The sequence below is a fragment of the Barbus barbus genome, assembly GCF_936440315.1.
Source record: "Barbus barbus genome assembly, chromosome: 10".
Taxonomy (NCBI): domain Eukaryota; kingdom Metazoa; phylum Chordata; class Actinopteri; order Cypriniformes; family Cyprinidae; genus Barbus; species Barbus barbus.
In genome coordinates, this window is record NC_136738.1 from 32,690,096 (window position 1) to 32,713,671 (window position 23,576).

The 23,576-nt window shown below is 45.0% G+C and overlaps 1 protein-coding gene across 2 annotated transcripts; it reads right to left on the minus strand.

Moving 5' to 3' along the window:
- Positions 1-1,066: 1,066 nt before the first annotated feature.
- On the minus strand, positions 1,067-22,270 carry LOC306876039 (NLR family CARD domain-containing protein 3-like). 2 transcript variants are annotated; one of them, XM_079426934.1, is made up of 7 exons: positions 21,781-21,858; positions 21,441-21,554; positions 20,593-20,706; positions 18,709-20,505; positions 15,632-15,802; positions 1,494-1,672; positions 1,067-1,140 (listed from the first exon to the last, which is right to left on the minus strand). In XM_079426934.1, coding segments are annotated over exons 1-7 (2,427 nt in total). In that variant the 5' UTR covers positions 21,831-21,858; the 3' UTR covers positions 1,067-1,138. The 2 variants fall into 2 exon arrangements, 1 of the variants encoding a protein (XP_079283060.1); XR_013784797.1 differs by lacking the exons at positions 1,067-1,140; positions 1,494-1,672; positions 15,632-15,802 and adding exons at positions 16,558-16,887; positions 16,970-17,475; positions 22,094-22,270 and having other exon boundaries at positions 18,679-20,505; positions 21,781-21,862.
- Positions 22,271-23,576: the final 1,306 nt, after the last annotated feature.

Below are 23,576 nucleotides of genomic sequence, written 5' to 3' on the forward strand. Positions count from 1 at the left end.
TTTTAAAAATTTAAGTACAATGTCACACGCAGCGCTCATGTTTATTTAATGAAATCATAGTCTTTAATCATCACATTCAGCCATATCGCAATTCTCATCTTTCTGTCCCCACATTTAAGATCGCTTGAAATCATAATTAAGACAAATTCTTGTACAATTTAAGACTTTTTAAGGCCTTAAATTTGATTCAACTAAATTTAAGACTTGTTTAAATTGAAGAAACCCTGAGACTGTATTCTTCTTTCTTTCTTTCATGTGTGTCTCTGTTGTTCCGTCTCTTCTGAGTCACGGAGTGTAACACATGGAGACTCGTCCTCGTCACAGTAGGATCCAATCAAAGTGAGGATGATTTGGAAATATTTAATCATTTGTGTCTTTTCATCATATTTTGTTGTGTTTTTGATTCTTTTGAGTATGTTTGGAAACGACTGTCTGGTGACGTTTAGAGGGAAATCCAGTCTGAATAATTTGACGTCACAATAAGTCGTCCTGCAGTGAAAGACTCTCAAGATGTGTTTTAGTTTTCTGCAGAATTACATATTGTCACCTCACGCATCATTAAAACAATTACGATATTATAGTAGATGATAAACATCAAATAGCTCATTTACTTTTTCTTCCTAAGTGACCAGTGCGTCTCATTGTGACGTTTATATCACAAACTTTACCACAACCACGGGTCATGATTAAACACCGGTCTGAGTCGACCTCAAAGAACATACCTTTCTTTCCATTTCTCCTCAAACTTACAGCTCAAACTTCTTCTTTTGGACATGTTTAAAATCACAAGCATCAGTTACAACACAGCTATCATCAATTAGATCCTGCTCCAGATTCTGGTACTGCTTGATCCATTAAACACATGTTAGTGTCTCAAGACATAACATCAATGCAAATGAACAAAAGAAAAAAAACATTTTTGCAATTGGTTCCAGTTTAAATTAAAAAATAAAATATTGTAGTGAATTTTCACACCTGCCATTGCTAACTCTGCCTATATAAGCCCTGTGTTTTCACTTTCTGTGATGCTGTGTCTCTTTGTCTTCATGTTGATTGTGTGACTGACGTCTCTGTAGCGGCTCCTTATTCACCATCAGCTGATCCTGAGGAAACTGGACTGACGTATAAATACTGAGAGTCCTACAATAAAACACACAGACAGTCAGATATGAGTATGAGACATTACTGCTGTCACATCACATCAGCAGATCCAGCTCAGAAAAAACACAGTATATTCATATTACAGCCAGAGATATGAATAAACAACTGATCATAGATTAATAACAGTGATGATCAACAACTCTCTCTTTATCATTTACACACAGAAACACTGGAAGAGATGAAAATATTCATATATTCACAGATCATCACAGAATTAAACAGTTTGAAGTAAAGAGACTAAAGTGAAGCTGAATTATTATCTTATATTCTCCAATTACACACATGAGGCCTGTTACTAAACTTTTAAAATATTTAAATAAGAATATACTCACAATAGTATAATGTCTCCAGTTTATAATGTGGATCATCTTTCATATCAGAGAGTAACTTCACTCCTGATTTTCCTAGTTTATTCCAGGACAGATCCAGTACTCTCAGGTGTGAGGGGTTTGATCTCAAAGCTGAAGCCAGAGCAGCACAACCTTCATCTGTGACGCCACAATAATTCAACCTGTAGAGAACAATGACACACTCGTCACTCTCTCAGATCAGATCAGTTCAGCTGAGAATACATTAATAAAGAGAAAGTACAAATCAATGTGTGATGCATCACTGGACTGATATTTAAAAGGATAAAGAACGTCTCGGTTACGTACGTAACGTCTCGGTTACGTATGTAACCCTCGTTCCCTGAAGAAGGGAACGGAGACGTCACGTCAGTGACCGACGAATTGGGATTTCCCTTAGAGAGACCAATCCCCTACGAGAGTATCTAAACAAGCCAATGGATATTGGCATGCGATTATTGCATCCAGCTGCCGCTAATCACAGCGTGAGTATAAGTAGGCAGCGGGTGCAGCGCATATTCAGGTTTTCGCTGAGGAGCCGAGCCGGTGACCCGGCCGCTCAGCGGTGGTACAGCAGCCGTGGCGACGGGACGTGACGTCTCCGTTCCCTTCTTCAGGGAATGAGGGTTACATACGTAACCGAGACGTTCCCTATCAGTCGGTCACTCCGAGTCACGTTGGTGACCGACGAATTGGGATCCCTACCAAAGGGCCACGGGTACTGCCCCTTCCAGTGTCCTGTGGAAGCCTCCTGAGCCCCTATTTTTTGGCGCAGGTCAGGGCTACCGCAGAAGACCAGCTACTGCTGCCATGGCACTACCCACTCAGTAGACTGGATAACACTGGGAAAACGTACCCGTTCCAGTTGGAACCGGACGCTACGGAAGCTCGCCCTTCCCGCAGGAGGTTCGGAGCAATTACGCATATGATCTCGCATATGGAATTTTAGAGGAATTTGTACCTCATGGAGATCGGCAGAAGACCTGCCGGGGAAACACGGGCTGTCAGGCTATACCGTGGACTATACACATATGGGATCCAACTAGGCCTTTCATATGGAACCCAGCCCTCTACCGGTTCTCATGGATTCAGCGAGTGAGGGCCTGGCGTCAGATGCTCCGCCACATCTGACTGCCGAGGGGACGGAGGAACTCGACAGGGTCTACAGTACGGACTCTCTGGAGCAGTTTTAGCAAGCCGACCCGAGAACGGAACCTCTTCTTCCCGTTTGAGGTGAGAACACAGGAGGAAACCGGTTCCACACAAAGGCTATAGAACCTAGCGAACATGTTAGGGGTCGCCCAGCCTGCAGCTCTACAAATATCTGCCAGCGAGGCGCCACGAGCCAACGCCCAGGAGGATGCAACAGCTCTAGTAGAGTGAGCTCTCAACCTGAACGGGCAGGGCACACCCTGTACCTGATAAGCCAGGGTGATGGCGTCCACTATCCAGTGGGCCATCCTCTGCTTGGAGACGGCCTTCCCCTTCTGCCGGCCTCCGTGACAGACAAAGAGCTGGTCTGAGGTCCTGAAGCTTTGTGTCCTGTCAACGTAGCATCTTAGCGCTCGGATGGGACAAAGCAAAGCAAGGGCTGGGTCTGCCTCCTCCGAGGGCAGCGCTTGCAGGCTCACCACCTGGTCCCTGAAGGGAGTAGTGGGAACCTTGGGCACGTAGCCAGGCCGGGGCCTCAGGATTACCTGGGAGTCAGCCGGCCCGAACTCTAGGCACGAATCGTCGACCGAAAATGCGTGCAGGTCCCCTACCCTCTTGATGGAGGCCAATGCAAGCAGGAGCAGAGTCTTCATTGAAAGAAACTGCAGCTCAACTGACTGCAAAGGCTGAAATGGGGCCTGCTGTAGTGCTTTGAGCACTAGAGACAGGTCCCAAGAGGGTATAGAGTGGGGCCGTGGAGGATTTAACCTTCTTGCCCCCCTAAGGAACCTGATGACCAAGTCATGCTTACCCACCGACTTCCCTTCCACGGGGTCATGGTTGGCAGCAATCGCAGCCACATAGACTTTAAGGGTGGAGGGAGACAGCCTTCGCTCCAACCCCTGCTGCAAAAAGGAAAGCACGACTCTGATCGGGCACTTTCGGGGGTTTTCTCGGTGAGAAGAACACCACTCGACGAACAGGTTCCATTTCAAGGCGTAGGCCTGTCTCGTGGACGGCGCTCTAGCCGAAGTGATGGTGTCAACTACCCCTTGGGGTAGGTCACCTAGAACCTCCGCGTCCCGTCCAGGGACCAGACATGTAGCTTCCAGAGGTCTGGAGGCGGGTGCCATAAGGTGCCCCGTCTCTGAGTCAGTAGATCCTTCCTCAGAGGAATCTGCCAAGGAGGGGCTGTCACGAGGAGCATTAGTTCTGAGAACCAAGTCCGAGTGGGCCAGTACGGCGCCACGGGCAGGACCTGCTCCTCGTCCTCCCTGATCTTGCATATTGTTTGTGCGAGAAGGCTCACTGGGGGAAACGCATACTTTGGAAACGACTGTCTGGTGACGTTTAGAGGGAAATCCAGTCTGAATAATTTGACGTCACAATAAGTCGTCCTGCAGTGAAAGACTCTCGAGATGTGTTTTAGTTTTCTGCAGAATTACATATTGTCACCTCACATCATTAAAACAATTACGATATTATAGTAGATGATAAACATCAAATAGCTCATTTACTTTTTCTTCCTAAGTGACCAGTGCGTCTCATTGTGACGTTTATAATCACAAACTTTTACCACAACCACGGGTCATGATTAAACACCGGTCTGAGTCGACCTCAAAGAACATACCTTTCTTTCCATTTCTCCTCAAACTTACAGCTCAAACTTCTTCTTTTGGACATGTTTAAAATCACAAGCAGCAGTTACAACACAGCTATCATCAATTAGATCCTGCTCCAGATTCTGGTGCTGCTTGATGCATTAAACACATGTTAGTGTCTAAAGACATAACATCAATGCAAATGAGCAAAATAAAAAAAAATCACAAACTTTTGCGTGCAGGTCCCCTACCCTCTTGATGGAGGCCAATGCAAGCAGGAGCAGAGTCTTCATTGAAAGAAACTGCAGCTCAACTGACTGCAAAGGCTCAAATGGGGCCTGCTGTAGTGCTTTGAGCACTAGAGACAGGTCCCAAGAGGGTATAGAGGGGGGCCGTGGAGGATGGTGATGGTGTCAACTACCCCTTGGGGTAGGTCACCTAGAACCTCCGCGTCCCGTCCAGGGACCAGACATGTAGCTTCCAGAGGTCTGGACACGGGTGCCATAAGGTGCCCCATCTCTGAGTCAGTAGATCCTTCCTCAGAGGAATCTGCCAAGGAGGGGCTGTCACGAGGAGCATTAGTTCTGAGAACCAAGTCCGAGTGGGCCAGTACGGCGCCACGGGCAGGACCTGCTCCTCGTCCTCCCTGATCTTGCATATTGTTTGTGCGAGAAGGCTCACTGGGGGAAACGCATACTTGCGAAGGCCCCGCGGCCAGCTGTGTGCCAGTGCATCCGTGCCGAGTGTTCCCTCGGTCAGGGAGTAAAACATCTGGCAATGAGAGGTTTCTAGAGACGCAAACAGGTCTACCTGAGCGGGTCCGAAACGTCTCCAAATCAGCTGCACCGTCTGGGGATGGAGTCTCCACTCTCCGGGGAGCGCAGCTCGTGACAGCTCGTCGGCTGCCCGGTTGAGCAAGCCCGGAATATGAATGGCACGAAGCGACCTCAGATGCTTCTGACTCCAGAGGAGGAGGTGGCGGGCGACATGCGACGGGAGCGCAGACCACCTTGTCGGTTGATGTACGCAACGGTCGCAGTGTTGTCCGTGCGGACCAGTACGTGTTTGCCTCGTAACCGCCTTCTGAGACGGATCAAGGCCAGACGTACCGCTAGCAACTCTAGGCAATTGATGTGCCAGTGCAGTTGGGGGCCCGTCCAAACCCCCGACACCGCAAGCCCGTCGAACGTGGCACCCCAGCCGGTGGTGGAGGCATCCGTGAAAACCACAGCATGCCTGGAGACCTGTTCCAGGGGCACTCCTGCCCGCAGAAATGAAAGGTCTGACCATGGAGTGAGGGTTCGGCGGCAGGCCGGTGTGACTTGGACCCGGTGAGTGCCGCGCTGCCACGCTCACCTCGGGACTCGGCCATGGAGCCAGTGTTGAAGCGGCCTCATATGAAGCAGCCCCAGCGGCGTGACTGCCGCTGCAGCTGCCATATGCCCCAGGAGCCTCTGAAATTGTTTCAGTGGGGCCGCTGTCCTGCTCTTGAACGCATTCAAACAGTTCAACACCGACTGAGCACGTTCCTGCGTGAGGCGTGCTGTCTGACTGACCGAATCCAACTGCATACCGAGAAAAGAGATCCTCTGCGTCGGGGAGAGTTTGCTCTTTTCCCAGTTGAGCCGAAGGCCCAACTGGCTGAGGTGTGAGAGCACCAAATCCCTGTGTTCGCACAACTGGTCCTGAGACTGAGCCAGTATGAGCCAGTCGTCGAGGTAGTTGAGAATACGAATGCCCTGTTCTCTCATGGGAACTAGGGCTGCCTCCGCAACTTTCGTGAAGACACGTGGGCGACAGGGACAGCCCGAAGGGCAGGACCTTGTACTGATATGCCCGTCCTTCGAACGCAAACTGCAGGAATGGCCTGTGGCACGGAAGGATCGACACATGGAAGTACGCGTCCTTCAGGTCGATCGCTGCAAACCAATCTCGGGGACGGACGCACCCGAAGATGCGTTTCTGCGTGAGCATCTTGAACGGAAGCTTGTGAAGAGCCCGGTTCAAGAGACGCAGATCCAAGATCGGTCTCAACCCTCCGCCTTTCTGGGGTACAATGAAGTAGGGGCTGTAAAACCCCGACCTCATATCGGCTGGAGGGACCGGCTCTATCGCATCCTTCGCCAGTAGGACTGCGATCTCTGCGCGCAAGACAGGAGCATCTAACGCTTTCACTGAAGTGAAGTGGACGCCCCTGAACTTGGGAGGACGCCGGGCGAACTGAATCGCATAGCCGAGTCTGATGGTCTGGCGGAGCCAACGAGACAGACTGGGAAGCCCTAACCAGGCCCCCAGAAACCGTACAAGTGGCACCAGCGGAACCACTGACGTACCCGCGGCGGGGCTGCGAGGAGAGACGCAGGGACCGTGCTCGGGCGTCTCTTTGCCAGTCCGAAGCAGGGTCAGCGTGTGTGGAACACCAACCTGCGTTTTGGCAGAGGGTGCGTGGGTAGTACGGTTGACCGCACTCCCGAACCGCCCACAGCTGCTCACTGGCAAGAGAGGTGGGATAGTGTGAATCAAGACTGACTCGTCCACAACTTCCCGTCCCCTCGGGGGACCCAGAGATAGAGGAAACTGCTCTTTTGTCGAGTTTTTGGATGCCCGTATACCCCCGCGCTACCCCACCATCAAGGGTGGTGAGGGAGGATGAACCACCAGACCGGTTTCGGGCAGTGAAAGGTGCCTTCCATGATCTAGTGAGCTCATCATGCACCTCCGGGAAGAAAGGCACCGGGGTGGGGCCCTGAGAACCAGCGCGAGCCACCCCGAGAAACCAATCGTCCAACCTAGAGGGTTCGGGACGCGGTGGAGGATTCCACACGAACCCGACCCTTTCGGCGGCCTGGGCAAGCATAGCCACCATCTCTGGATCCGAATCCGGAACCGCTGACCGCCCAGAGGGTGGCAACGGAGCCGAATCATCATCTCCAGAGAGGTCAGACTCACCCTCCGACGCAGCGATTGACATCTGGTCGCCGAGGGGAGCACCAAAGGATACAGCTGGTACTCCATGAGAGGGTCCAGCATGCTCCCTTGGCAGCTCCACAGGCTGCGAAGTGCCGGTGGCAGGAAGAACCCCCCCCTGAGGGGAATTCCTCACTGTCACCGTCAGACCAGTCCGGCCACTGTCAGAGGTAGTGGTCCCCTGGCTGCCGCCAGGAGGAGCCCTAGATCTAGGCAGGGGCACGGGCACTCCGCCCCTTTGCAGGAAACGGAGCCTGGTCCGCAACTCCGCGACGGTCATCCTCCCGCAGTGAGAGCATGACTCGTCCACGAAAGCTGCCTCAGCGTGATCAAAGCCCAGACACGAGAGGCAACGATCGTGACCATCACCCGGCGCCAGGTAACGACCGCATCCAGAAACGCACGGGTGGAAAGGCATCTTGAAAAAGACGCGTCTTTAAAAATGACGTTCCACCCGTGAATGCTCTTTTAGAGAAAAGCACTCTTTTAGTGTGCTGAAGCGCACAGGGGAGATGGCCGCTTGCAACACGATCAGAGGGTAGTGCAATCCGATGTGTGCAACCCACTCGACAGAAGGAGACCACCGCCGCTGACGCGCCGTCACACCAACACACTGACTTGCAGACACCTGTGAAGAGTTGGTCAGGAGCAGAACGAAGAACGCTCGGCTCCGAAGCGAAAAGCTGAATATGCGCTGCACCCGCTGCCTACTTATACTCACGCTGTGATTAGCGGCAGCTGGATGCAATAATCGCATGCCAATATCCATTGGCTTGTTTAGATACTCTCGTAGGGGATTGGTCTCTCTAAGCGAGATCCCAATTCGTCGGTCACCGACGTGACTCGGAGTGACCGACTGATAGAGAACCCTCGTTCCCTGATGGAGGGAACGGAGACGTTATGTCGTGACGACATAGGGGATTTACTTGGAAGCCCCAATCATCTCTGACTTAAGAGAAAACGCCAATGAAATTGGCTAGTGGATTTTGCATACCTGAGCCACTCCCCGTGCATGCGGGTATAAAAGGGCGACGGGTGCATCCACTCATCCAGTTTTACCCGCTGAGGAGCCGAAAACGTGTCCCTGGCAACCAGCGATGGTTCAAGATTGTGGCATGGGGACATAACGTCTCCGTTCCCTCCATCTGGGAACGAGGGTTACGTACGTAACCGAGACGTTCCCTATCTGTCTGTCACTACGAGTTATGTCGTGACGACATAGGGGTCATATGGAAAGCGCCACAACCTGAACCCCGTCACGACCTTGTGCATGCAGATGTTGACAAGCTGGTGCGTGACAGACAAATGCCATGCGAAGGTCGCAACCTTCCAATCGCCCCAGCGCAAATTCGCTAACCTTGGTGCCCGCAGGGACCACTGAGTACATTGCTGCTGGAGATAGCCAAGCCGCTGTTCCTTTCCCCAAGAAATCGGAAGGGATTTCGACCTTCTATGAAAGACCGCTTCAAGTCTTTCCTATTTGTTGTTACAGCTTGGCAGTAACGACGGGGAAGCGAGCCTTCCGGAGAAGTGTGCTACGGAGGCCACAACCCGCCCGAAGGGAGGTAACATTTGGAGACACTGATATGGACTGGCCCAGGCCTGGGGCAGTACTACATACGACTGGACCCTGGGGCAGATAGTACCTAGGAGTAGGGAGGAGGGCTGCCAGCAGGGCCTGACAGAGCTCTGTCAAAGGGAAGACACGGGTTTACCGTGAGGGAAACCGTACCGTGGACGAATACACGTGTGGGATTACCCGAAGGGAATCAGGCCATACGGACACCTAGCCGAGTACAGGGGCTGACCGGAGACCCGGGCGAGCTAGCACCAATACTGGGCCTGGCGTCAGACTGCTCCGCCCAGTCTGACTGCCGGGGGTGCTGGAGGACTCCACCAGGGTTCGCCGTCCGGGGAACTGAACTGGAGGAGGAAAAAAGGCGCTCGTATCCCCGGGTGAGGGGGAATGGCGCAGCAAGCGTGACACCGGCCAACTCTTCCCGCCACTTACCTGTTACCCAACACACGGGAAGAAACTGGCTCAACGCGGAGACTGTAAAATCTTGCGAAGGTGTTCGGTGTCGCCCAGCCCGCAGCTCTAAAGATGTCTGCCAAAGAGGCGCCGTGCGCCAACGCATAGGAGGAGGCCGCGATCGACATCTAATCCTCTATCAGCGCGCCGAATGAAAATACTGGGCACGCCGTACGACGGCACAGCAGAATCACTGGGGAGCCGCACAGAACAGCTACTGCAGGAGGAGTGAAAGGTCCGTGGGGACTGCCCTGGTGGAAAGGCTCTCACTGTAACCCTCAGATCGCCCAGAGCACTAGCCGATGGTTCTCTGCTCGTGGCAGAGAAGCCAGCACGGGTAGTGACAGAGGGAGCCCCTCCCATCCCCATGAGGAGAGAGAGGCGCGATTGCAGCGCTGTCATGGTTACACGCTCAATGAACGCATAAACCATCCACGAACGCAGCTTCAGCGTGCTGGAAGCCCAGACACTGAAGACAACGATCGTGGCTGTTGACGGAGGACAGGAAACGACTGCAACCAAGAGGACACGGCCGGAACAGCGTCTTTAAAAAGACGTGAACCGACCATGATTTGCTCTTTTAGGAAATCTGCTCTTTCAGTTGAAGTGCCCAGGGGAATCGCTGCAGACAGGACACCGCTGTTCGCACTGTGACGCCAACCAGAACAGCTTCCAGACAGATGATGAATGGCTTTGTGGAGATCAACACGTTCATCCACTCGGCTCCGAAGCAAAAATCGGATGAGTGGATCCACCTGTCGCCCTTTTATACCCGTATGCACGGGGAGTGGCTCAGGTATGCAAAATCCACTAGCCAATTTCATTGGCGTTTTCTCTTAAGTCAGAGATGATTGTGGCTTCCAAGTAAATCCCCTATGTCGTCACGACATAACTTGTAGTGACCGACAGATAGGGAACAAAAAAACATGATCATAAATCATTTAAAGCCTCATTCAAGAAAAATAAATAATATTTCCTTATTGCACTGTCAGTATTTTTAACCAAATTGTCTGTCTTGTGTAGACATTCATACAAATCTGTTTAATCACACTATTCATTACACAGCTGAGCTTTATACTGTTATTTTGATCTGTATTAATATGTATGGAGTAGTGGTGTGTGTGTGTGTGTGTGTTTCTCCTCCATCACCCAAGGATCTCAAAACCTGAGATATTATTGCTTACACCTCAATGTATTGCAGTGCTTTACAAAACAGTACGTAATAACATATTCTTTATATGATTCTCTTCATTATAAACAGATGCTGTCTTATAGTGTCCTTACTTGTGTCTATTCCTAAAGCCCCCCCTACACCTGCTCCTAATCACACTGAAGCTGCTGATCAGTAAAGCTGTTCTTGAAGCTGCAGGAAGAGACTCACGGTTTTGAGTTTGGGAACAATATGAGCTGCATGTGTTTGATTCACCAGAACATCTGCTCAACGTGAGGACACCACATATAACTTTAATTATATACATATTAGACATTTTATTTCCATGTTTTCAATATTTTCTTATGTTTTCTTTAGGGCTGAAGTCCATTTACTGTAACTACACACAGAACACTGTGTTTCTCCACGGACCATTATTACTGACGCACTGATATTAGTCATATTCACTACTATTTAGGGCAGATAGGGGGGGATAGTATGCACATTGGCATGCAGGGATATTTAAAACAGTAAATCAATATGGTTGCTAGTTATGATGTCCCTAAGTTAGGTATGTTTTGTGAAAGACTCAGCACCATTCATGTTGATTGTCTTATTCTCTCTCTGACACACACGCACCATACAGTTATGCATAATAATACCACAGAAAGGAAGTTAGTCAATATCACACGAAGAATGCCAGTTTTTACCTCTAAAAATCAGCATGATTACAAATGTGATACTGATTTCATGCAACAGTTTAATAAACAAGTTAATATTAAGATGCTTATGTTTTAGACACCATATTGCCTGTTTTTACTCTATTACTCGCCAACAAAAAATTATTCCAAACACAGTCACAGCACTGTTTTGTGTCTCTGAGCAACATGACCGTGTTTCGTTCCTGAATGAATCAATCGTTTAAATGATTCGGTTCAATCGGAATGAATCACTTATTAACAGTGACTTGCTGCCACCTGCTGGCGGTTTTAATTTCACATTTAAAGTATCTTTTATTTTCAAAATAATTGTAAATATCAGTATTCAATGTTTTATGTTTAAAATAACAAAACATTATTAATGCATTTGTAACTGCAGGTTAAATGCATTAATGTCCCTCTGAGCTGAATTAATAGTGTGTAAATAGGTCTACATCTCGAGTCAAGTTCAAGTTCAAGTCAGCTTTATTGTCAATTCTTCCACATGTACAGTACATACATACAGAGAATTGAAATTGCATTACTCTCAGACCCTTGGTGCATACAGTTAACATTAAACACGTTCAGATACAGATAAATACAGTTTAAACATATGTACATACAACTAAACAATTATACAAATGAGGATATTGTAGAAAAAAATAATTAGATCGATAAAGTGGCATAAGGCGCATGGCAGATAGAGTGCAAAACCAGTTAAATAAACAACACTGTGTAGATATATTTGTAGTGCAAAAGAGCTTATCAGTCTGAGGACATTGTAGAAAATAAAAACAAGAGAGATAGATAAAGTGCATAAGGCACATGGCAGAATAGATGGAGTGCAAACCAGTTGAATGTACAAAAAACAAAAACAAAACTGTGCAGATGTTTTGTTTTGTTATGAGTGTAGTGCAAGAAGAGCTTATCAGTCTGTTAAAGTGACAAGTCGAAGTGACTGTTCGGATGGTTTTTGTCAGACTATCCGAAGAGGTAATTTGCAGTCAATGTTGGATGGGTAGTGATCAGCCAATGCTGCACAAGTGACAGGTGCCGGTCACAGTTTGTTGGTCGGTGGGGGGGTTGTCACAGAGTCAGAGTTCCTAGTGTGTTGCTGTGTTAAATGGGGGTGAAAGAGGGGAGGGGGGGCAAGGACGGGAGGGAGTTCAGCTTCCTGACAGCCTGATGTATGAAGCTGTCCTTCAGTCTGCTGGTCCTCGCCTGGAGACTCCGCAGTCTCCTCCCTGATGGCAGCAGACTGAAGAAGCTGTGTGTCGGGTGGGTGGGATCGCCTGCAATGCGGAGGGCTTTGCGGGTGAGACGGGTGCTGTAGATGTCCTGGAGGGAGGGGAGAGAGACACCAACGATCTTCTCAGCTGCTCTCACTATGCGCTGAAGCGACTTGCGGCAGGATGCGTTGCAAGCGCCATACCACACAGTGATGCAGCTAGTCAGGATGCTCTCGATGGTGCCTCTGTAGAAGGTGCACATGATGGGGGCCGGGGCTCTGGCTCTTCTGAGTTTGCGGAGGAAGTAGAGACGCTGCTGTGCTTTCTTGGCCAGTGCTACAGTGTTGTTAGTCCAGGAGAGGTCCTCAGTGATGTGCACACCCAGGAACTTGGTGCTGCTCACTCTCTCCACAGTCGCACCGTTGATCGTCAGAGGGGCATGCTGAGTGTGTACTCTCCTGAAGTCAACAACAATCTCCTTCGTCTTCTTCACGTTCAGAGAGAGATTGTTGTCACTGCACCATCCGGCCAGGCGGCTCACCTCGCTCCTGTAGTTTGTCTCATCTCTGTTGCTGATGAGACCCACCACAGTCGTGTCATCCGCAAACTTAATGAAAAGGTTGGAGTTGTGTGATGGTGCGCAGTCGTGGGTCAGCAGAGTGAAGAGGAGGGGGCTCAGCACACATCCTTGGGGGGCCCCAGTGTTCAGTGTGATGGTGCTGGATGTGTTACTGCCGACCCGTACTGCTTGAGGTCTCCCGGTCAGGAAGTCCAACAGCCAGTTGCACAGAGAGGTGCTGAGCCCCAGCTGGACCAGTTTGTGAGTGAGCTGTTGAGGGATGATTGTGTTGAATGCTGAACTGAAGTCTATGAACAGCATCCTGACATATGAGTCTTTTTTCTCCAGATGTGTGAGGGCTGGGTGGAGGGCAGTGGTGATGGCATCATCGGTCGAGCGGTTGGACCTATATGCAAACTGGAAGGGGTCCAGGGAGGGGGGGAGGACAGACTTGATGTGGTGCAAGACTAGCCGTTCAAAGCACTTCATGAGGATGGGAGTGAGTGCTATTGGACGGTAGTCATTGAAGCAGGATGGAGATGACTTCTTAGGGACTGGAATGATGGTGGTAGCTTTGAAGCATGTGGGGACAACAGCCTGATTTAGTGAGATGTTGAAGATGTCTGTGAAGACCTCAGTGAGTTCCACTGCACAGTCTCTCAGTACACGCCCAGGAATGTTGTCAGGACCCGGAGCTTTGCGTGCATTGATCCTGCTGAGGGATCTCCTCACACTGTCCGGGGACAGCGTCATCACCTGGTCGCCGGGAGGAGGTGGAGTCTTCTGTGCAGTGGTGCTGTTTTGTGCCTCAAAGCGAGCAAAGAAGGCATTCAGCTCGTTCAGCAGGGGGATGGTGTTGTCACAGGTCTGTGGTGGAGGCTTGTAATCCGTAATGGTCTGTATCCCCTGCCACAGGCTCCGCGTGTCTCTGCTGTCGCTGAAACGATGGGCTATCCTCCTGGAGTACTGTCTCTTGGCCTCTTTGATGCCGCGGGATAGGTTGGCCCTAGCTGTCTTCAGGCCCTCCTCATCTCCAGCTCTAAAGGCAGCGTTGCGAGCCTTCAGAAGTCTGTAGACCTCCCCTGTCATCCACGGCTTCTGGTTGGCCCGGACAGTGATGGACTTTGTGACCGTTACATCATCAATGCACTTGGAGATGTAGGCAGTAACAGTCTCTACCTCTAGATGTAGGCAGTAACATCTAACTACCTCTTCAGATGAAGCTTCTGTGTTTCCTCTGCATTGCAAAGATGCATTTTGTTGATACTGATATTATTTATTTGGTAACAGCCCAAATATCTTATTATTTTAATTGACTGATTAAATATAAGAATTTGACTCAAAAGATGCACACTTTTAGAAAAAAAAGGCTCAATTAAACCAGGATTAGGCCATAGTTCAGTCTAAGCACTGTCTGTGAAACCGGGCCTAAAAGATATATCTTATACTGTAAGAATACATAATATTGTCCTGTAAAAATTAACAGTAGCACTTAATAATCATGATAACAATATAATATATTGTAATACAGTACTATAATATATTATAGTAAAATATATAGTATATAGAATTGCTATTATTATTATTATTATTATTATTATTATTATTATAGTACCTGCATTACAATTAATGATTCTGAAATAAATATATTCTGCTCATCAAGGCTGAATTTATTTGATAAAAAACAAACAAAAAAAACATCAATATTGTGATATAATTATGAATTAAAAAAAAGGTTTTAATTTTAATATATTATAAAATGTTATTGCTGTGATGTAAAGCAGCATTTTCTTCATCATTACTCCAGTTTTCAGTGTCACATGATCTTATAGAAATCATTACAATTTATTTGACTCTCAAGAAACATTTCTGATTATCAATGTTGAAAACAATTTTGCTGCTTCATATTTTGTGTGGAAATGGTGATACACTATTTTTCAGGATTTTTTGATAAATATAAAGTTTAATGAACAGCATTCATCAAATTCATTAATTAAATTTGTTAGTTAATGCATTTATTAAATATGAATAATTTTAAATGTCTTCTCTCACTTTTTTTATCACTTTCATGCATGAATAAAATTATTAATTTCTCTCTCTTTTTTAAATCTCATAATTGTTTGAGTGGTATCATTGTTTGCACAAAAATATTAAACCGCAAAACTGTTTTTAACATTGATAATAATGAGAAATGTTTCTTGAGCAAATCAGTATATTAGAATGATTTCTGAAGATCATGTGACACTGAAACCTCTCTTTGTAAATAACAACAGATTTATAAATTTGTGAAATCTGAAATTTGCGTTCTTGGTATTGAGAAACGCACGCAGACCTACATCACCAGACTATTTGCCTAATTTTCTCGGTACTATAGACCGCGATGGAAAAGCAGACATCAACAGGTCTGGGGTAAACAAAGTTCCTGGGACAAATTGTTTCAGGTAATTTGGGTGGAAAAGCAGCTAAACCAAGCGCAGCTAGCAATAACAGTGATTTGGAGCTGTTTGGAGCTAAACGGTGCCCTCCAGGAATTGAGTTTGAGAGCAAGCTCTTGCAGAGTCATTCCATCCATGATGTTTTAGAACACAATCTCTCCGCAGTTTATTTAGGTAATAGCTCAAGGCCATTTCAATCATCATGCAGTAACCTGTCTGATTTATTGTGTTTTCAGACTTTTTTGGGTGATTTGTTTTTCACTTCACAAATATTTTACAGTGTGTCATATATAATCTTACCACAGTTTCTCCAGTTTACAGTGAGGATCCTGTAGTACATCAGAGAGCAGATTCACTGATTCTCCTAGTTTATTCCCAGACAGATTCAGTTCTCTCAGGTGTGAGGGGTTTGATCTCAGAGCTGAAGCCAGAGCAGCACAACCTTCATCTGTGACGCCACAATCTCTCAACCTGTAGAGAACAATGACAATCTAAAATGTCACAGAACAAAAACATGAGCCTCATTTAATATAATTTTAAGATAAATAATATTACTTTGTCGCACAATGTCAGTGGTTTAAAGGGGCCATGAACTGAGAAACCAAAACCCCCTTGATCTTTTGACATAAGAAGTCATTGTACTATAAAAACATCCTGTAAGTTTCAGAACTCAAAACTTTGTTGTTAGTCTAAAAACAGCTTACATTGAAGCCAAACGACAGCTTGTGGAATGTTCTACTCTATGATGTCAGTGGTTCTCTACCAGGGGGGCATGAGATAACTTAAAGCCGTTTCTCATCATGCTGTGTGAAATACAGACTGAACGGCGGCTCAAAACTGCTGTATGAGCAAATGATATGCAAGCTCTCGGCTGGATAAAGTTTTGATGGATGATGATTGTAATCAAGGTAAAGATAAACAGTGACATACAGGATCATGCATTAGGTGCTGTGTCGGTTATAATTGATGCACAAATGAAAAGTGTCTGTACGCTCTCGTACATATTTCTGCTTGAATACAGCTCAGTATATTCACGTAGTTGAATACAGTGAGTGTTTTATAACAGATGCTGGCGTGTTTTGGAGAAGTTTGTGAGGATCAGTGGTGTTTATGTACATATGAACATCAGACGCTCCAAACAGCTTGACAGAGGAACTATTCACTGTGGCGTCGAGCCGCCTTCAGATCGCTGAGTTCAGAACGGTTTCATTTTTCATTTGTATTTTGGTGTGTTTAGTGATTCTGAATGGACCTGTATAGTAGTTTATATGCAGTCCTTTGGCATCTCTCTGTGGTATTGTTTGGTATGGCAGGTTCACTTGTGCTTATGTTAAAATTACTGTATAATTGAGCTTTACATATTTTTAAGTTGTATAGAATTGATCCCAATGTTAGGAAAGTGTGAAATAATTTTATTTTTAATGAAGACCCAGACAGCATCAGTAAGAAATCTGTCTTTTGTTCACTTCATTTTACCGCAGATTCATTTACAAACATGGCACAATTTGACGTGGGATTCTCAAAAAAATTGAAACTAAAAGACGATGTTGTGTCGACTATATTGGATCCGATGTGGCACCACACAAGTGAGAGTAACTGTTCTTATTACGTGATCACTATTGCTTTGTCTCTTCTTACAGATCATTTGATATATATTGAGTTATTTATGTTTTTGACCTAAATCACAGCAGCGCCCATCTGTGAAGGACGTAGACTATCAAACACACAACTATTAGCCATTCACAGCAGGGGGCGTTTCTGAGTCTACAATCCTCCACGTCTATACAAACAGAGCGTTCTGATGAGGAGGTCAAGAACAGCACAGAAAATAGCTGATTACTTCTAAATTATGTGTTTTGATGTAAAAATCTTGACATTATAAATGGACCCCAGAGAACAGTACAAAATAATAAACAGAGGCAGTTTATGACCCCTTTAAAAATTACAATTACTTAAATTCCTTTTTTTTTGCAAAGACATTTTTAATTATTGACAAACCCAAACAATTTATTCATCTGCCACTTCTCTGTCTCTGAATCTTAGTGTCACTGATTTGATATAAAACATCAAAATACTGACCACTGAACAACATCTCAGCACTGAAGATTTATGAGCTTTTAACTTTGATTTTCTAAATGTTTTAACTAGGGATGTGCGGGTCTAGTCGACTAATAAACGGTACAGCTCCTGCTAGTCCACACTGAAAACAATAGTCGATTACACGAGAGAAAATAAATACGCATTACCGTCATTTTAACGTTACATTTAAAACATTTTAAATAAGTTCTAATAAAACTTTTGAAAAACAATGCATGTCAAAATATTTCTATATGTATTTTATAACAAATACTCTACACCTCGCATGCATTTTCTTCATGCCAGTAGCGGCGAGCTCAAAATGACCAGCAAGGTGTGGGATTATTCTGAATTAGAAGGAAACAGAAAAGTTGTGTGTAAACTGTGTAATGTCAGACTGGCTTACAGAAACTCTACTGGAGCGATGCGTAATCATATTCAATACAGGCACGTATGCGCTAGCTTGGAGGCTAGCCAAAGGCAGCAAATGTCAATCATGTCATACACTACAACCCATCGCTGCGGCCCGTGATCCCGTCCGCGCCGTCTATTCCTCTAAACTTCGGTGGTGCTGTGGGATTTCCAGGCTCTTTTCGAAACTGTCTGCTTGCTTGTAGTTATCTCTCAGCTTGCCTGTGACTTAAGTTCAGTTCGAGTGCGTTTTGTTTTTCAAGTGCAGAATCGCCTCTAGTCCCGTCTTTTACCAGACCATATTAACATGTTAAATTCACTGAACAAATGCGCATGGTCTGAGTAAGTAAAACAAGCTTTGTTTGGTTTTTAGACAATATAGACAAAACATTTTTAAAAGCCGTTTTAATGCTTTGTTTATCCTTGATAAACTTTCCTATTGTTTTTGACTTGTGTTTTAATATGTTGGCTAACGTTATATGAAAATGAAGAATTCTGTCAGTCTATTGATTGATTTTCCATTTCTGCATTGCTCCAGCCGATCTGAATAAACAACCTATGCACTGTTTTATGTTGAGTGTATGCTCTTCCTTATTTTCTGTTTAACGACCGCCTAAAATTAAATGATGATAAAGTGAGGCAAGCATACGGCATAACTGTGACCTATTTTTAGCAGAATTCATTGAGGGATTTGACAGTGTCAGTATTTCAAGCGTAGGCTGTTATATAGACACACGCACAGTTTTTTTCTTTTGCCATTTTTTGGGTGTTTCTAGCTATTAGACTACTCAACTAGTCGATACAAAACTTCAGTTTAAACGACAGTCAAACTAGTCGTAGCACACATCTCTAGTTTTAACAGTGAAGTGATTGTTCTCAGTGATACTTACTGAACTGATCTGGATTCTTTAATCACAGGCAGCAGCCTCTGAAGAACTTCCATATTTTCAGCCTTATTCTTTTCTTTAACAAATTTATCAAGATGAAACTCATTCAGTTCCTCTTCTGATGTCAACAACACAAACACTACAGCTGACCACTGAGATGAAGAGAGTTTGGCTCCTTTAATTCTTCCAGATGTCAGATAGTATTGTATTTCCTCCACTAGTGAACGATCACCCAGTTCATTCAGACAGTGGAACAGATTGATGGATTTCTCTGGAGAGTCAATGGTCCTGATCTTCATCTTGATGTACTCAACTGTTTTCTCATTGCTGTCAGATCTGCTTCTTTTCAGTGTCATTATTTGTTGTAGGAGAATCTGATGAGACTCCACTGACAAACCCAGAAGGAACCGCAGGAAAAGATCCAGATGTCCATTTTTACTCCGTAGAGCCTCTTTCACAGCTCTCTGATGCAGCCCAGATAATGAAACCTGTTCTGATGAACTGAGTTGAAACCAGTCCTTCACTTTAGACCACAAACTCTGCTCAAACACATTTCTGTTGTAATTTGTACAGGAGAGGTGCACATATAGAGCTGCTAGATGTTCCTGAATGCTCAGATGAACAAAGCAGAAGACTTTCCCCTGATACAAGCCCAACTCCTCTCTGAAGATCTGAGTGCACAATCCTGAGTACACTGATGCTTCTCTCACATCAACGCCACACTCTCTCAGGTCTTCCTCATAGAAGATCGGGTGTCCTTTCACAAGCTGCTGAAAAGCCACTTTCCCCAGTTTGAGGATCATGTCTTCATCTGTCACCTTCTTCTCATAGTCCTTCTCATGTTTGATGTCGGTCTGAAGGATCAGGAAGCGCGTGTACATTTGAGTGAGAGTCTTGGGAATCTCTCCACTCTCTGCTCGACTCAACATCTTCTCCAGAACAGCGGCTGAGATCCAGCAGAACACTGGGATGTGGCACATGATGTAGAGGCTCCTTGATGACTTCAGGTGTGAGATGATTGTATCGGCCAGACTCTGATCACTGATTCTCTTCCTGAAGTATTCCTCCTTCTGTGGCTCATTGAAGCCTCGTACCTCTGTCACTCGATGGACACACTCAGAGGGGACGAGATCAGCTGCTGCTGGTCTGGAGGTGATCCAGATGAGAGCAGAGGGAAGCAGATTCCCCACAATCAGGTTCATCAGCAGCACATCCACTGAGGCTGATTCACTTACATCACACAACCTCACATCGCTCTGAAAATCCAGAGACAGACGGCACTCATCCAGACCATCAAAGATGAACAACACTTTATATTCATCACTGAATATTTCCATTTCTTTAGTTTCAGGGAAAAAGACTTGAAGAAGATGTGAAAGACTGAGTGTTTTGTCCTTCATCAGGTTGATTTCTCTGAAAGGCAGTGGAAATATGAGCTGGACGTCCTGATTCTCTTTCCCTTCAGCCCAGTCCAGGATGAACTTCTGCACAGAGACTGTTTTTCCAATGCCAGCGACTCCCTTTGTCAGCACAGTTCTGATGGCTTTGTCTTGTCCAGGTAAAGGTCTAAAGATGTGATTGCATTTGATGACTGTGTCCTCTGTTGCTGCTCTCCTGGATTGTGTCTCAATCTGTCTCACCTCATGCTCATTACTGATCTCTCCACTCTCACTCTCTGTGATGTAGAGCTCTGTGTAGATCTCATTCAGGAGTGTTGGGTTTCCCTGCATCACTGTTCCCTCATACAGACGACCAAACTTCTGCATCAGATTTGATCTAAACCTGTTGAGAACTTCATGCCTGGAAAATAAAACACTGCATTATTAAATAAGCTAAGCTAATGTATTCTGTATCATAATGAAATAATCTTTTACAGATATATTAGACCTGAGATCAGTCTTTGTATCTTCACTCTTATAATCTAATGGCTGATTCATAGATGCTTCACTCCTCAGAGACACACAGCTGGACTCTGCTTCTGATCTCCTCTGATGAACTGAACTATAACAGAGAGAGATTAAAGTCAATCCTTTACCATATTCAACAAAGTACATACTCATATATTATTTAAACAATCACTTTAAGGGGAAGTCGTGGCCTAATGGTTAGAGAGTCGGACTCGTAATCCAAAGGTTGTGGGTTCGAGTCTCCGGCCGGCAGGGATTGTAGGTGGGGGGAGTGAATGTCCAGCGCTCTCTCCACCCTCAATACCACGACTGAGGTGCCCTTGAGCAAGACACCGAACCCCCAACTGCTCCCCGGGCGCTGCAGCATGGCTGCCCACTGCTCCGGGTGTGTGTTCACGGTGTGTGTGTGTTCACTGCTGTGTGTGTGTGTGTGTGTTCACTGCTGTGTGTGTGTGTGTTCACTGCTGTGTGTGTGTGTGTTCACTGCTGTGTGTGTGTGTGTTCACTGCTGTGTGTGTGTGTGTTCACTGCTGTGTGTGTGTGTGTGTTCACTGCTGTGTGTGTGCACGTTGGATGGGTTAAATGCAGAGCACGAATTCCGAGTATGGGTCACCATAGGCTGAATGTCACTTCACTTTAAAGAACACTTAATGATAATTTCATTTACAATATTTTATTACAAAAGATGTTAAATAGAACAGTGCTTTCACAAATGCACCTCTCTGTGTAACACTATGTTAAAATATCAGATAAAGATATTTAAAGATAAAGATAACACTATGTTGATATAAAATGACATGCTATACTAATATTTATGTAAAAACGTACCTGAGATGAGTCTTTGTATCTCCACTCTTAAACACTATTGGCTGCTCCATAGACCAATCACTCCTCAGAGACACACAGCTGGACTCTGCTTCTGATCTCTTCTGATGAACTGAACTATAACAGAACACATTTAAATAATAATTTATAATGATAATATCTTTCTTTTCAGGTCTACAAGTATTTTTCATCAAAAATACTGCAGTGAGGAGGCTTTTAGACCTTACTATTATTATTATAAACAATCTTCATTTTAACTTAAAAGCCTCCAGACACAAAAACACACTGAGACTGCCATCTCTCATGATTGAAGGTGATTTAATTCAGTGTTTATTGAAAGTACCTGCATCCTGGAGAACAATCTTCATCTGTGGATGTTTGTGTGTGATCCATGATGAAACACAATCTGATCTCCAGCACTGACTCTGAATGGAAATGACAAACAAACACAATAATTGATCTGAACGGATCCTGAGAGAAACAGATTATCAGATACACAATGTTAGTCGTGTGTTAACAAATGATCAAATAACACCAAAAACCAACCAAACCACTTCATCTGCTTCAAAAAGAACAGATTCAAAGATATAAACCATACGTGGTTCAGAGGAAATATGAATGAAGTCACTGTAAAGCACCTGATCATCAGCACTCACCTTATTTACACAGATTGACTAAATCCACCTTCTTTCTATGAAGCAGCTGCACGCTTTGATAAAGCTTCCTATGAAACACTGATATTCCGTATAGAATCGATTCTGACTGTTTACATGAAGAAACATCGACTCGGAACATTTACTTTCACTTGTATCTGTGGCGCAGAAAACAATGATGACGTCACTTCTTTCACCTGTAGTGTTTAAGGGAGCGTCTGTAAACTACAAACTACAAAACACACTGAACACAGACAGAACAAATCAGGAAACATAGGAGTATAAATACTAAACCAAACGAGTACTAATGAACTAATTAACGGACAACACTGTCATTGGTGTTTGGTGATGAGTTTTTTAGAATATCATTATATGCTTAAACATTAAGATTTGTACTCATAGAAATGACTAAAGTAGTCAAACCTGTTCATTAGAAGGGGGTGACCCAATACATTTAGCAATATAGTGTATCTTGCAATTCTGAGGAAAAAGTCAAAATTTTAAGATTTTAAGTAAACTTGCGAATTCTGAATTGTGAGAAAAAAAGAGTTTGAAGATAATCAAGAGTTTCTCACATGAGACTAGATGGAAATCAGAGCTGCTTTATCATAGTATAAAAGCAGCTATGGATGGCTCAATACATGCAAGAAAAGACCAATAATGCAATATGCAAATGCTAGAAGAAATATTGAATATGCACATATTTCTATGACATCATCCATGACATCACTGAAAAAAAAAATCTTCATACTTCAGCTTAAAAACAAGTTCAGTCGCTCAAGTTGAATCTTCAATAACTTTAAAAAATGAAGTAGAAATTGGTTCAATTGTTTTAGAGATAGTTAATGAAATTAAAACATGTTGCCATGAAAAAAAAAAAGAATCAGAAGATATTAAACTCTGAATTATGAGGGAAATGAGTTTTGTGAGATGTAAACTTGCAACAAAGTCAAAAATGTGAGATGTAAACTTGCTATTGTATAACTCCCAGTTCAGAGAAAAAAATGTCAAAACTTTGAGATTCAAAAGAAAAAAAAAAATATTGTGAAAATGTAAAAAAAAATCCACCTTCTTCAACTTAAAAACTTAAAGTGCATATTGCAGGTTATTTTTTTTTTTCAAATGAATATATAACCTTGTATGAAAATACCATATGAACCGTTAATGCAGGATTTGAAAATGTTTTACAAGACGCGTGGGCACAAATTTAGATGAAAAAAGTGATGCTTTCTTTGACAGTTTTCTCAGAAACCGCTTTTTTTCAGCATTGCGTCATATTACGTCACGAGAGGGAGTCGTCGGTTGTGTGCCGCACTCTGCTTTGAGCGCACGCGAGTCAGTGTGTTTTCGGTAGTTATTTTTATTTCAGTTTATCAGTGTCATGGTAAATTATTGTGTTTGTGGAGGTTGCACAAACTCCAGCCTGTCAGGACATCAGTCCACAGGTTTCCTAACAAGAAATAGTCTGGTATCTTCTGGGCCTCGG